Source organism: Rhinolophus hipposideros (genome assembly GCF_964194185.1).
Source record: "Rhinolophus hipposideros genome assembly, chromosome: 7".
In the NCBI taxonomy this organism is placed as follows: domain Eukaryota; kingdom Metazoa; phylum Chordata; class Mammalia; order Chiroptera; family Rhinolophidae; genus Rhinolophus; species Rhinolophus hipposideros.
Window position 1 is genome coordinate 62,201,183 of NC_138053.1, and position 15,722 is coordinate 62,216,904.

Sequence of the window (15,722 nt, forward strand, 5' to 3'; positions counted from 1 at the left end):
CATTCTTTATAGTTGTTTGGAATTGGCCACAAATTTGACTCTACGTTCCCAGTAGATAAATCAGAGATAAATATTCAGTTACAATAGTCATGAGTCTGTCAGACAAAATAAATAAATAAATAAATAAATAAATAAATAAATAAATAAATAAACTAACATTGTTGTGTGTGCTTATTCTACTGGGGTAACTATGCGGGGGTGGGGGGGTGGGGGGTGGGGGAGGATTGTGGTATGCTCAGGAGTGAAAAGCCGTAGGATAAACTATCCTGTGCTTCAATTTTACTTGAGTAAGTTAAAACATTTTTACATTAAATTAAAGGTATATCATTTATTTAAAATTTTTGTTTAAGTATCTACTGTGTATCAGACATTCTAGGAACTGGGATACGATGGGATAAAAAAGGTCCTTAGTCTCATGGAGTTTATATTCCAGACCAGAGCAATGGTTTGCAAATGGATCAGAACCAATACCCCTTTTACTTTGCTAAAATGAAATTCACAGATAATCAACCTACACATAATTTAAAGGCGAAATAAAAAGGAAGTAATTTATAATAAAGCAATATTCATTTGAAAATGTAAATAAATATCTAAGCATGTCTACACCAAAAGATATCTTGAAATAGGGAGGTACTTGCATCTACTTATAGAAATAAATTTGAATTAAAGGGAAATAAAGGACTAAGTAAGTATATTGCATCAATATGGACCATATCCATGAATTCAACCATTGCAGATGTAGAATGTCAGATATGTGTCTTAAAGACTACAGACTGTGTTGCTATTAAAACACCACAAGCTATGTTGCCATACTGACATGGTTTTTTGACATGGCAAGCAACTTTTCCTAAACAAAACAGAGATTACTATTCCTGGAAACTTAAGTGTGTATAAAAACTGGCTGAAACCATTTTTTATTTAAATGTAAAATAGAGTTAGGTCCTCAGCTCAGATAATTATAAAGAGGTTTTTCACTTACATGATTGCCCAGTGGGACACTAAATGTTATGCAGAACACGGGGCAGTTGTTGGTTGTGCAGCCTGACTTACATCATGGGACGTCTAGCTCCTGCCCACCAAATACTGGTAGTGGCCTCATCTTTTTGAAAACCAGAAAACAGCCCTGCACATGTCAAAAATACTCCCAGAAGGTGGGACCCCTTTATTTGATAACCATGATTATAGACATAGAAGACAAAAAATAAATCATTTAGATACAGATAAATGCTATGAAGGAAATAAAACAGTGCAAGAGTGGGGTGGGGTGTGAGACTTCTCTATATAGGAAGGTCAGGAAGACTTTTCTGGGTTGGAAGCATTTGAACTGAGACCTGAATGGTGAGATGGACACAGCCTTGGAAAGAGCTGGGGCAAGAACATTTCTCACACTGGAACAGCTGAGAGGTGGGAACAAACTTAGTATGTTTAGGAACAGAAAGAAGACCAATGTGGTTGGAGCTAGGCCAGAAAGGTAGAAAGAACTGGCTTTTTAGGGCACGGAGAAATTTCCCAATTATTTTTATGCGAATGCTGAAAGACTCATAATCAGTAGCCCAGTTTAAACTACATTCTCAAAGACTGTCTTTGCAGGTAGCCTCCGATCATTTGAAAATGTGCCTTTCCAGTAATAGGAATTATCTTTTCTACCGCTCATGATGGACTCTTAGGAAAATGCTCAGGGAGCGTGGCCTGATGTTTTGTGTCAGCTCCCAGTTGCACCACTGTGGCAGGTCCTGGAGGGACAAGGCTCTGAAATTCCTTTTCTCCTTCTGTCTCTTGTGCTCCATTGGTATTCTTTGCCAAGGACAAGCAGACCTATCCCTTGGAATTCAGAGAAAAGAAAAAAGTTTTGACAAGGATTCAATCATTGGAAGTAAAATGATCTTTATTGCTTTTTCTGATTATAAAATATGTATATATCACCCCAGGAATTTTTTGGACTTCCCAAAATGCAGATAAATACATACCTAAACCAGCAAATGGAGGAAGGGTGTTAGGAAGATGGGCTAAACTGTGAATCTAATCTTTTACTCGGCTCTGGATCTTTTCATATGTCTTGTCTTGAGTACTGAGGCGATCAGATTTGAACTTTTAACTGGAGTCCTAGGTATTGAGTGGTGGCCTCATTTGTCCTTGCACATCAGACTACCAATTCCTAAAGGGAAAATTCTGAGCATCAAAAAGGACTCACAGTTCTATGGTAAAGCACTGAAAATTTCAGTCTGATACAACATACAGAACTTAAATTCAAAGAACAAATAGAAAGCAGAATCCGGGCTTTTTTCCAGCTCTTCATTTTCTTACACGCCATCGACCTTTCCTGTAGCCAAGTGCCCCGAACTACTTCTAAATTGTCCCTCCACTTGTAGAGGCTGTCCACTCACTTCACTTCACTACCCACTTCTCCCAATCTTGGCAGCACCTCCGGCTTCACAGTGCACTTGGAAGGGCGAACAGGGATTTGTCTATCCAGTCCAGCCTAGTTTCCGTCACTGAGTTACAGTTTTTCACAGGCGCTTTTGCAGAGAAAGCATATTGTGTGCGGGGGTGGGTGGATGGGTCTAAGGGAGGACAGCAGCCAGGTTCGCCCTAGACGTGGAGGAGAGACCCACGTTCGACCAGTCCACACCCGCCCCTGGAGGGTGCCCAAGGTGGGACAGGAGTCAGCAGGCGACCTCGCCCAGGGTCCTCGTGCGCCCCCAGCTCCGTCCGCCGCAGGAGGCCTGGGAAGAAACGGAGGCCCGGCCCCCAACCCCGCGGGTCCCGGTGGCCCCGCCTCTCAGTTCCCGTCACGTGACGCAGAGCCGCCCAATCAGCGCCCGCTGCGCGCTGGCTCGCGATTCAAACTGCGGAGCTGTGGGTTCCCGGAGAACTGAGCTGTCGCGGCCGCCGCCGCCGCTGCGTGCGGGCCATGGAGCACCGCATCGTGGGCCCCGGGCCGTACCGGGCCACCAAGCTGGTGAGTGAGCGTGCGGAGGCCTGGGCAATGCTGGCGGCCCCGCGATGCCTCGGCCTCCTCTCCGACCGCGTCCCGGCCAGTCTTCACTTCTCCAGGGCAGGCCGGACCCGGTTCGGAGGGGGCCGGTGGTCTGGCTGGGGCGGCAGTTTTCTGGACGTCGCGTAAAGAGACGCTAACGCTGATTGGAACCCAGGCTGTCGCGGGTGGGCACAGCTTTGTCCCCGAGATCTAGACTGGGTCCTCGGCAATCCACGGCGCGCCCGGATTTAAAGCTCGCGGGAGACGCGGTGACCACCCGCCTCCACGCCCTCCAGCCTCGGTCTTCGGTCCCCTGGCCTGCACCCTCGTCTTGTGATGCTGCCCCTTGGCCGCAGGCCGGGCAGGGCGTGGCCCCGTGCTGCGTGTCGCTGGTGCGGACGCTCGAGGTTCGTTCTAACGGTGCCCTGAACAAAGGTGGGTGGCCCTGGCCACGTTTCCTGCCCGTCGTGTCTCTGTTTGTGTCAGCGCCCGCCAGGGACGGAGGGACCTGGCGGGGTGGTCTGGGCGAGCGTCTGCCTACCTTGAGGGGCCGGGGTGCCGCCGTTTCTCCTGGGGGAAGGGCGTGGGTCCTCCGCGTGCTCAGGCGTACTTGATTTCTTTGGGACCTGCAGCGAGTCGTTGAAGTGATTTCTGTTTCAAAGGATTACCAGGATGGAAGACGTGGTGACAGTTAGGTTGTGTCCACGGCAGGTTTAAGGACAGCTTTTCTATGAAAGCGTCACGGTCATTTGGGAGGAAGGGACGCGCTCCTGGGTCTGTCACCACATCTGGCCACATCCGAACTTGGGAATTAGTACCATTGCTCTGTGCCTCCCAGTGGATATCCAGAAAAAGACGAGAGCTAAGATCCAAACAGTCACTCGACTGTATGTGTGTATGTGGAAAAGGTGAGGACAGTGGGACAATGGGAAACATAAATAGGGGTTCCTTTTCTTTCTAGAGCCAGTTACCCTGTGGCCAAGCCAGAGCCAAGAAGGCCAGCTTCTAGAAGAAGAAATCGTAGTGGGGGCAGATGGTTGTTTACTTTTTTATTTGGCTCACAGACCCCTTTGAGAATCTGAAAACAATTATCCCTTTTTTACCGAAAAATGCACATGGCACATATTTACGAAATTTTACATATGATTTGAGGAGATTTGGGGAGTCTGGCATTGTTGTGTTTGTCCTAAAACACCCATTTACTTGCTCACGATTCGGTGAGTCAGCCATCTGGGCTGGGCTTATGTCTGGGGTTCTGTTGGGGTCACTCATGTGCCACCAGCGCCTGGTAACTTGACTATGACTGGTGGTTTAACATGGCCGCTTGACTTGCTTCTGGCTGTTAGCTGAGCCAAGTGTCTTCACATAGTCTCATGGTTCCAGCAGAGCCAAAAGAAGGTTTCTGCTTGTGACTTTGTGTTCCGATCTCGTTGGTCAAAGCAAGTCAAGCAGCTAAATCCAGACTGTAGAAATTCAGCTCCATTTCTTGATGGACGAATGTCAAAGTCACATCACAAAGGTGCCTATAAACAGGATAGGAGGAATTTATCTTTGGAAACAGTCTATTACAGACCCCCCGAATTATTCATTCATTTAAAGAAATTCAACTAGTGTCAATTTAGGTTTTCCTTTGGGCTAGCCACTAAGAGATATGGCTGGTGATAGCAGGGAACCAATAGGGTGTTTTAGAACTGTTTTCATATCTGCTTCCACTTCACAGTTGTCTCTACCATTTGAAAACATCTAGGATCAGGGCTATTGGTAGGTCCACCTTTAGGGATGAGGTACAGCTTGTACTTTATCAGGGATTTTCAAAGACTTTAACTCCTTTGTGGATGGAAAACAATGCATCCTTCTTCCCTCAATTTGTTCACATCACTTATTCAAGGCAAACAGAGAGGCTCTGGATCTTGGCAGAACTAGTTCTCATTCTTCCTGTTTTTAGACTAAAACAATAATAAATTACATCATAATTGGAAGTGGTTTTAATCTCATAGTCACAGAATTGTACGCAGTACGACTTTTCATAGATGCAGAGTGCAAAACAGACAACCCACTAGAAAAATGGCAAGTCTCAGATGAAGAAATAAAAGTAACTAAAGATTAAAATACAAAAATACAGCCAAAACAGAGAGATATCGTTTCTTGTCTATAGATTGACAACAGTGGGAAGAATGATAACATCTAGAGATGGTCAAAGATAAGGCAGTACGCTCATACATTGTTGGTAGGAGTGTGAATTGCTACAACTGATTTAAATATGTTGAGATGCTTTAGAAATCTGTTCTATCAAAAGTAAGTAAATCAAAGCGTTGATACTTTAGCTTACATAAACAGAATATACTTTTAAAACAAATTGGAAGTAGCTATATGCCCATCAGTTAGAAAATGACCGAATGAATTATGGAACTCATTTATTCGCTAACTCTAGGTATTGACACAGAAAGAGATCCATGGTATGTTAAATGCAAAAGCAAATTGTAGGATAATGTGTACAATATGATTTTGTTTCTTTGAAAAGGAAGCAAACAACGACAATAATAAACAACACACACATACAAAGGGAAAAGTTCTGTATATGTGTGTATATGTTTGGTAGGTATGTGGGATTGGAGAGAGACAGGACAGACTTGTATGTATTTCTGCATTTAAGTTGTTACAATGTATGTTATTTTGTAATTGAATTAACAAGTAGAGGAACTGCTAACCAACCTGAGTAAATTAATAGACTTTATTTATTTAATACATTTTATTTATTGAAATTTATTTGTATTTTGAAATATTGGGTCCCAGAGAGCCATGTCTTTATTATAAAGTACTATACATTAAGTTTAGCTGATAATGATTATGATATTTCAATCAACAAAAAATAAATGAAAATATTTAACCTTTCCTCTCACTCTACCTCCCAACATATTTGATCAAGATTAAAATGAAAGCTAGGTGCAGCAGAGAATTTTTAAAAATGTTAAAAATACATGGGACTCGTTTAAAGCTATGATACTGTTAATGGGTACTTGGTATAGTGAGATGATGACTTGGGAAGGAGACCACAGAACAGGGTTCCAGGCCAAGTACCTGAGTGACACGTGCCACTTTGCGAGTCCCCGAGTCTTGATTTTACCCTAAAGTTTCTTTCCAGCTCTAGAATAGATTGAACACCCTAATTTGTTTTAAGAGGTTATCCTGGAAATTTTATATATTATTCTTATATTTGAGGAATGCATTATCTTTTACGAAGGGCTTTTTCTAATGATGATTTCATTTGACTTCACATCTACCACTACAACTAGCCAACTCGTATTTACCAACTTTCAGGTTAGTAATCTAAAATTGTGGATTGCCCTTCAGTAGGATTTTATTATACGAGCCTGTGTGTGGTTTATTTTTGTTTTTTTATTAAGTATAATATATATAGGAAAGTGCACAAATTGTAAGTATGCAACTCAATTTTCACAAAGTGAATACCCAGGTAACCAACACCCGGGTCAAGAAATAGAGTCAATCACAGAGAGCCAGGTTGTGGTCCTCACCCCCGGAGCCCTGCCCTGCGGTCCCCTGGCATTGATCTGGAACCTGGAGATCCCTAGACACATTTCTAGTTACTTGGAGAAACCAGGTTTCCTAGTGTCTCTCCTGCTAACCCATAAATATGTAATGTGGTGTGGAGGTGGGGCTTGCTCTCTCCTGGAGGGCTTTGGCTGGCACACCTAGCTCGCTGACCTTGGAATATTTGTACCCAGCTTATGCCGTGGAATAATGAGAATGGACGGCAGCCACGATGCCGCTGCTTTCCTGCTTGTAAGTTTTTCCCAGTAAACCCTAAATTATATCTGCAACATGCGGTACTAGTGATGTGTACGCAGAACCCCTTGTGTAACTCAAATCTAAAGACAGGTAATTAAATCTTTCATAAAATTTCATTTTTTATCAAGTTCTTTTGTTTTAGATTTATTACTGTAACTGTTATGCAGTTGGGTGCATATATAGTTATGACTATTGTTTTTCATCAATTGTGTATTTTATCATTACAGAACACCTCTCTTTGTTCTATTTAGTATTTTAATCATAAAATCCACATTATTTGATATTAATATCAAATAATAAGATTCTCGCCTGTATTCTTTGGTTTGCATTTGTCTCATTTACCCATTCCTTTTATTATCCCTATTGCTTTTTTTAAAATGTATTTCTTCTAAATGGCATATATTTGAGGTTTTTCCTTTTAACCTAATATGATAGATAGTATATTTTAATAAGAAATTTCAAATTATTACATTTAAAATAACTAATGCATCTTATTTCATTATATTATATAAAAATACATATAATAAATGTGTTTTAATTTATTGTTTAAAAAGAAATACAGCATTACCAGTACTCCAGAAGTACCCTCTGACCTCAGTTTCCACCTCCATACATATTAACCATTATAATTTCTAATGTCATGGATTAATTTTGCCTGCTTTTTAATTTTAAGTGGAATCACATAATATTTACTTTTCATATCTGGTCTTATATCACTATTACATTTTATCTATGTTATTCATCTATGTTATTGCATGTAGCAATATTTCATTCATTTTCACAGCTGTACAGCATTCCATTGAATGAATAAATCACAATTTATCTTTTCTGATGTTGATGGACATTTCAGTGGTTTTTGCCTATTAAGAATAGTGCTGTTATGAACAGTGTGTTTTTTGGTGAACATATGTATGCATTTCTGTTGGATATATACTGTGGAATGGAATTGCTGGGTAATAAGGTGTGTAATAAGGTGTGCATATATTTAGCTTTTATAGATATTGCCAATCTGTTTTCCAAAGCGATTGTACTGATTTATTACCTCCAGCAATGTATGAGATTTCCATGCTCCACATTCTATCAGCACTTAATATTGCCTGTTTTTTTCATTGTAACCATTCTGTAGGCATGGAGTGGATTACATTGTGGATTTCTTTTGCATTTCACTGATAATTAATGAGGTTGAGCATCTTTGCACATGTTTGGTAAATCTGGAGATCCTTTTATATGAAGTGCCTGTTGAAGTCTTTTTCCATTTTTCTATTGGAGTGTCTTTTTTCCTTAATTTGAATTTTTGTTTTGTTTTGTTTTAGAAATTCTGGTCATATGTTTTCCTACTCTATGGCTTGCCTTGTTTCTGTGTTAGTTTTTAAGAGGTTAAAAAATGTTTTAAATGTGTACCAACTTAATTTAGAGCATTGCTTATAACAGTATTAAATGAAGTACAAAGATTAATATGCATAAGGCAAAAAGATGTTTGGATTTGACCAGGAGAAGACATGATTGGGAGTCAGAGTGGAATTAAATTGCATGAAGTTAGAAGGTGGTTTTAAAAAGCAGAAAAAGTGAAAGACCAATTAAACATTTGCATATTAAATACCTACCATGTGTTGTACACTGTACCACATGTCCAGGGTGCATACTGTTGGTGGCAACCTCTTTGGGAGCTTCCGAGGGTAATCTGAAACTGGCCCCCATGCATGGAGAGCAGGGAGAAACCAAAGTAAAAGGCAGACCACTCAATATTTCTAGGTGGTAGGTTTAATAAGTAAGGAAACTTACAGATGAGAATTGTCTTGCGTGGCCTCAAGACTAGTAGTTTATGGCACCTACCCATCCACCCACCATACCTTAAAGTTTATATAGAGGCCTAAACTGGGGTCAGTCCCATACCCAAGAAGCCCTGACTGGGTTTAGTAATGAACACAGCCCAGATAGTCTCATTACCACATTTCTATGTCAAGGTTGTATCCTTGGAGCAGCTTCTGGGAACAGGGAACGCCAGGGGGAATGCACTTCCGACCTCAGTGGAGGGAGTCAGAACCTCCAGTTGCCCAGGTCCAGTTTGTGGGTCAAATCGGTGGTCATGTCTTCTTGATAATCTTCCCCAGCACATGCCTGCAAAGACCCTACTTCAGCCCTTTAAGCACCTGGGTATACTCGGGAATTATTACTGTGGCTAAGAAAGTTAGCCATCAAAGATAGAAGAGAAGTGTGACAATAATTGCAGACGTGGTTGGGCAGTAGAGAGTAGGGAGAGAAATCTGGAAGAAAGGCTTGATCAGAAGGGAAAATAAGGAACTATTGTTGGTCAAAATAAAAAGAACATATTAAGATGAGAAGATACTGAGATCAAAAACTATAGTTGAAAAAAAAGGTGAAATCAAAAAATTTGATTTGAGTAGAAAAGGAGGTGAAAAATAAAATTCAATTTGCAAAGTGACATATCGTGTTTTTCCAAAAATAAGACCGAGCCGGACAATCAGCTCTAATGCATCTTTTGGAGCAAAAATTAATATAAGACCCGGTCTTATGTTGTATAAGACCGGGTCTTATATAATATTATGTAAGATCCAGTCTTATATTAAAATAAGTCCAGGACTTATGTCATGCAGAGCGGCCTGCGGGGTCTCAGCTCCCGCTCCCCACACAAGAACATAGGATATGGTGAACACTCACAGAGCCATAGGTAGGGGAGTCATACCACTATATTCTCGCTGGTGTCTGGGCTGGAGAAACAGGAAACAGGAGTCACACAACTCTCAACCCTCACCGCGCCGCTTGCAGGCTCAGCCACCATCTTCTTGCTAGCCCCCATTTTTTGCTAGTGTAGCCACGGCAGTTATATTAGTGCCCAATGGCTCCCTGGTTACAGCTGACGGCCAACTAGCCACAGCTGATGGCCATTTACTACCTGAGCCAGCACCTTTCCTCGTGAGGCCGAGAACCTGGAAACTGCTCTCTGGGGCGCTGCCCCACAACTTACATTAATTTTTGCTCCAAAAGATGCATTAGAGGTGATGGTCCCCCTCGGTCTTATTTTTGGGGAAACACGGTACTTGAAAAAGAGGGAATGGTCACAAGAATGTCAACCGATGGTTGTTGGCGCCCATTCAACACTAATAGGAATCACCAATTTGAGGTGTGGTGAAGAAGAAAACTTTATTCGTGCAAATAACTCAGTTGTGATACAGCACAGCTGTGGAATAGCATGGCTGTGAGGCTGCCCTGGGGCGAGGTGGCCCTCAGATGAGGTCCCTTTCTGGCTAGACAGCTCTGCTCTGATCTGCTTACCCTGCTCTGCTCTGCTCTCATGAGATGTCTTTAGTGTTTCAGCTCCAGCAGGGGAAACAGTCTTCAGTTTTCTGTGGAAAGGGAAAAGGCGCTCTCAGTAGAGGGGAGCTGACTTAAACAGAGAAGTCCCCGGCAATTCCTGATTGGTTCCTCCTATTGCGCATGAGGACTCCAAATCCTTGGGGTTTGATTGGTCCAAATGACACTGCCTTGATTGATCAGAATGAGCTGTTCTCATTGGTCAGTGAAGATGCTAATAAAGCTGCCCAGCTCTGATTGGACAGAGAAAGCCTCAGTCCTATTGGTTGAAATACGATTGCAGGAACTCCTTTATAAGGGCCGGCTCAGCTGTCAGGAACACAGTATGGGGAGGCAGTTCAGTGTGGGCTTCTCCCTGAAGTGTGGTTTGAATGATAGGCTTCTGTTTAGAAGCAGCTGCTAGGCTCTGCTTTTAAATGTTGGTCTGGGTAACCACCAGCAGCTCTTCTTGGGACGTATCTTCTTTCTCAGGGTCCACAGACTTAGACTTGAGTTTTCAGGACTTTTAGGAAGATGGGCGGGGCGCCTATGGTCCTAACAAGATGTTGGGAGTAATTATGTAGGAAGAACATCATATGTAAACATTTCGTTTAATCTAGGGCTGAATGTTGAAGGTGTGGATGTTGAGTTTTTTGGTTTGTTTGTTTTAATAGGAATATATTCTGCAGAATTTTAAAATATGCTTTGACATCAGGCACTATATATTGTGTGTCTCTCTTCCTCTCCCCAGACAATGCCTTTCAGGTAATAAACAGTAAATAATTGCTGAGTGAGGTAAAGTTATATTAACATAGGGCTCCAAGAAGTCAATCAAGCATATTGAGCTCACCTTTACCATTATTTTTGATCATATGTTTCTCATTAATGTAAAATAGAACTTGATGGCAATATCTCCAGTAAATATTTATTGAATGAATAAATTCATTTTTAAAAGTTATTTTTTCTTTAGAGTACGAAGCTTGTAAACAAAAATTTCAAGTTTCCATCTGTTACGAAGGCAGTCTTCCAAATAGAAAAATTGCATTCGTCTTAAATACTTTGGATGTAAAAAAAATGTTTTTTTACAAATTTTTTTTTACAGATTTTTTTACAGACCTTTAAAAAATCAGTTGATTACTAAATGCCTTTCTTTTTTTTCTCCTAGTGGAATGAAACAGTTGAGCTTTTTCGTGCTAGGATGCCATTGCGGAAACATCGCTGTCGTTTCAAAAGTTATGAACGTTGCTTCACGGCGGCGGAAGCTGTGGATTGGCTACATGAGCTGCTGAGGTGCAGTCATAACTTTGGCCCCGAGGTAACCCGCAAACAAACGGTCCAGCTGCTTAAAAAATTTCTGAAGAATCATGTTATTGAAGACATCAAGGGAAAATGGGGTCAGGAAGATTTTGAAGACAATGGTCACTTGTACAGGTAAACCCTCAAGGGGAGGAGTATGGGAAGGATAAGTGGGTCTGGTCAGAGTCTATTGAAACTTACTCATGTGAAAGAATTTCCCTTGCCCGTTGGAGGGATGCTACTCCTTGGGATTTGTTGAGTGGAGAAGTGAATGCGAGTTACAATAAAACCGATGTCAATGTTTCTTGGCTCCATAGAGCACCCCATTGCAGTCTGTTGTTGCAGTGACTTTTCAGTAAGGAAACCTTTTCATTCTTTTGGGCACCTGAGAGAATGGCTACAATAGCTTAGTCCTAGAGAATCTAAAAACGGTGAAACAGTAGCTCTGGGTTGGGCCTTTGTGAGCAATGAGAAGGTGTACATTCAGGGGGTTAGTGGCAGAGTGGGTCTGATCTTTAAGCAGAGCTCAGGGCTCATATGAAAAATTGTACTGTAATTTCCTGTTGTCTCAGCTTAGCCCTGCCAAAGCATGTCTGCTTTTCGCCAAACATTTTTGCTCACGTTTCAGTGCTATTTTATGATTGAACACTTACCACCAGATAATCTGAGGGTAATGGATGTCTCTGCTTGTACTTCCATTCCCACTGCATGCGAAGCTGTTATTGTGGAGGTGGAAGGGACCTACTTACTATTCAGGTAATGGGAGAAGACGAAAGAGGAGTGAAGTCACTCAAGTCCAGAATAGAGGAATTGTTGAGTTATCTACAGAGAGGCCTTCCAAAGTGCTAAGAAATAGAGAGGAATTAAAAATGGAGAACGTGGACTCTTAATATTTGCTTGCTTTTATTCCAAGAGAAAAATAAGGACTCTTACAACACATTTAGTGAGGGCATTTTGGGGCCACTGGGACACCTGGCTTTGAGCACAGAAAACCTGACTCTTTCCTCCCTGAACCGTTTCTTTGGCTTCATTGAGACTAGCTGCTGAGAAAGGCTGCAGAGCAGGGAGAAGGGTGGTCACCTGTGCCAAGACTAAGACCAGACGTTGCTGTATGTTTAGTATCTAACTTCCTCATGGGGCTTCATCAGCAATCTTCAGCTTCTAGATGTCAGGATTGTCATCTGGGCAGTTAGTCATGTCTCCACTTGGCAGTTATTTCTGGCTTGCTGATCCAGCTTGTAGTTAGGATCGTGGGTGATTTTAGCCTATTCTGAGGCCATCGTGCTTTTTAGCATCAGGCAGTGGACATTCTAGCCCGGGTTCCACATGCTGCACTTCACTGGGAATTCTTCAGTGATCATTTCTCTTGGGAAACTAACTGCTCACATACCATCAAGATTTAGCGAGCACACGTCTGAAAGATTCCCTGGATGAGCAACTTCCAGTCTGTTCTATCATGACCTTACATTGGATGCCTTTCATTGAGTCCAATGAGGCTTTTAGAGTCATCAGAACTGTAAAATAGGACCATGCTCTCAGCGGCCACCCAGCATTGACTGTGAGAGCATGTTCACTTCAATGTGAAGACCTCTTTCTGTGTTCCCCTTTAAAAAACAGAGTACACACACAGATTCCATTTATCTGGGAAATAATGATTTTCCTCCTGGTTTCTCCTATCCAATATTTGTGAGCTATAGAGGGAGCAGTGTTTTCTTTCATAATTCACTACCTGAAAACTCACAGCCTTCCATTTTCCTGAGTGGCATTTTGTAAGTTAACCCCTGAGGTTTGATGTTCTCAGATTAATCTGGAATGAAATCTCTGTGGACACGTAAATGACTATGGAGCACATGCCTTGAATCAAGGATACGCTACTGAGTGTGGACGCAGCTGCTGCACTCAGACAGCTTCCAGGACGGCAGCTTGGTCAGGATCCTGAGGCTTGCATGCCAGGTGCTCCAGGGAAGAGCGGGGCAGCCTTCCCTACTTGCTCTATTTCCAACTGCTTTTTGTAGTTGAGCAGTACTACAGCCAAATTATAAGGAAAGCAGATGAGGGAGGTTAGGAGCTAGGGGAAGATTAGATTCGAAAATAGATGGAGAGTCAGTAAGGTGGAGGAATTCTAGAACATGCTTCTAAATCTCAAGTTTATGGAAGAGGAGCCTTTATAAGTAGTATTAAGAAGACTGGAATGGGCAGTTGAGAGTTCTTTCTGGGGAGGAAGGAACTAAAGTTCTAGAGCACCTATGATGTGCCAGATGTGTTGCATTAATTGTCATTTAACTCAACACCTATAGATGTAGGTGGTATTCTAATTTTAAAGATTAGGAAATTAGTAAAGCCAAAGTTACTAACTTCTCCAAAGTCACTCAGCTAGTAGTGAAAGTGAGCTGAGGTCTCTTTCTCTGAAGCCTGTGTTGTGTATGCCAGACTGCCGCCATTTCTACAACATGAGGTTGACCTAGCTTTTTAAATAAATTAGCAAGTGAATGAGTAAACACACAGAATAATAAATAAGAAGCATTTGGTGTAGTCAACACATGTTTATATATTCACAGAATTCTAGTAATGTATTATTAAGTACTATGTATTAAATGATCAGCTGTCTTCAAGAAGTTTTCAAATAAAGGAGGTAAGGTAAACATAATCAGCCTAAATGTATAAATATTGCAGGGGATAGGTAGTTTCCTGGGTCTGAGAGTTAGAGCAAGGCATAATTAGAGAAAGCTACATGAAATATAAAGGCTCTTACAGTATTTTTTAAAAGACAGATTGTGTATACACACACATATACGTTGGAGAATTTTATAGCAAAGATCATGAATTAAGCTTCTATTTTGGAATGTGTCAAATTTTATTTCTAGTTTAAAAAAATGTGTGTCTTTGTTCTGTGACTGCATGGACATTTGACAATGATTTTTTTTCTCAAGAATCAAAGAGCTAAGTATAGAAGATAGAAGGAAATAGTGAATTTTAGTGTGTGAGAAAGTAAAGAAAGATCCTAATATCTGAATGTTCATAATAATCAAGGAGATGTTGCAGAGAAGTACCCAGAGCTATTAACTGAACCACTTCTTTCTGTTACTAATACGGAAGACTAGAAAGAGTTCTGGATTTGCTGCTAGTAAAGACAATTTGAGATTGCACTAAATGGTTCTCATAGGCGAGTCCGAGGCCGTTTTCTGCATCTGAGAAAACTTCGTAGCCCTAGACTGCTGATGAGGAAAAAACCTTGTGTTTTTATAAGAAATTTCAGTTTATGAAGAAGTTTCTCTTCCATGATCTCATTTGATCTTCACAAAAACTCTGTGAGGTGGATAGGTATATATTTCATCCTCAGAGAATCAGACACTTTTCTCTCTGAAACATCTAAATAAAACACCAGACATGTTCTAGTTAGAGATTGCCTACTGATCGTTGAGTCTGCCCATTTATGTATGTGAACAGACAATTATGTAGGATTATTATATCCTAGTAATGGGTTATGTAGATATAGAAGTGTGTATTATGATAATTGCTTGTTTTGGACTATTTAATGCAGAAAGTGTTTTGCCTAGTGCAGATCTTTAGCAGGAAGGGATTCCTGGCCTGGAGCCTACACCTGGCCCTTGACCTGCTGTCACTACAATGAAAGCTCTAGTGGGTGCTTGTAACTGAGAAGGTGTTCGTGGTTTAGGTGTTCTGAGCCAGACAGGGAGTCACTGGCTCAGCTGTAGTGCTTGAGAACTGATGTGTAGAGAACCATTTTCTCTTTATTTTCCTACCTCTCTGTGTTCTTTTTATTTATTCCTTCTCTTTTTCCTTCTTTGTTCTATCTCTTTATGTGTGTCATTCTCATGTTCTCTTCTTTTTCTTTTTCTCCGACTTCATTTTTCTCTTTTTCTTTCTGTTCCTTTCCCCGTATATTTGCTTTTTTCTTTTCCCGGCCTATTTCCAAAACACTGATTTTAATTTGAGACTAACATTTGTTATGTAGATATTGTCAACTTTATTGAATACTGTTACTTTCCCAGTTCTTAATTAAAAAGAACAGAGGACTCATGCTACCCAGCTTTAAGACTTGCTATATAAAGCCACAGTAATGAAAATTGTGGTGTTGGTGAAGAGATAGAGGCTTGGATCAGTAGAACAGAAGAGATCCCAGAAACACACTCAAATACAGCCAGTTGATGTTTGACAAAGGTGTAAAAGCAACTTAAAGGAAAAAGTAGTCTTTTCTGCAAATGGTGCTGGAACAATTGGATATCTATCCTCTGTATGCAAAAAAATGAGCCTCAACCCAAACCTCATACTTTATACAAAAAGTATACAAAACTAATTCAAAGTGAAT

The 15,722-nt window shown here is 41.1% G+C and overlaps 1 protein-coding gene across 1 annotated transcript in view; it reads left to right on the forward strand.

Moving 5' to 3' along the window:
• The first annotated feature begins 2,589 nt into the window (after positions 1 to 2,589).
• Positions 2,590 to 15,722, forward strand: part of DEPDC1B (DEP domain containing 1B) — a 57,908-nt gene continuing 44,775 nt past the window's right edge. The window contains exons 1-2 of the mRNA XM_081053560.1: positions 2,590 to 2,959; positions 11,262 to 11,527. Of these exons, the coding sequence (XP_080909686.1) occupies positions 2,912 to 2,959; positions 11,262 to 11,527 (314 nt within the window). The 5' untranslated portion in view covers positions 2,590 to 2,911. The remainder of the gene's footprint in view (positions 2,960 to 11,261; positions 11,528 to 15,722) is intronic.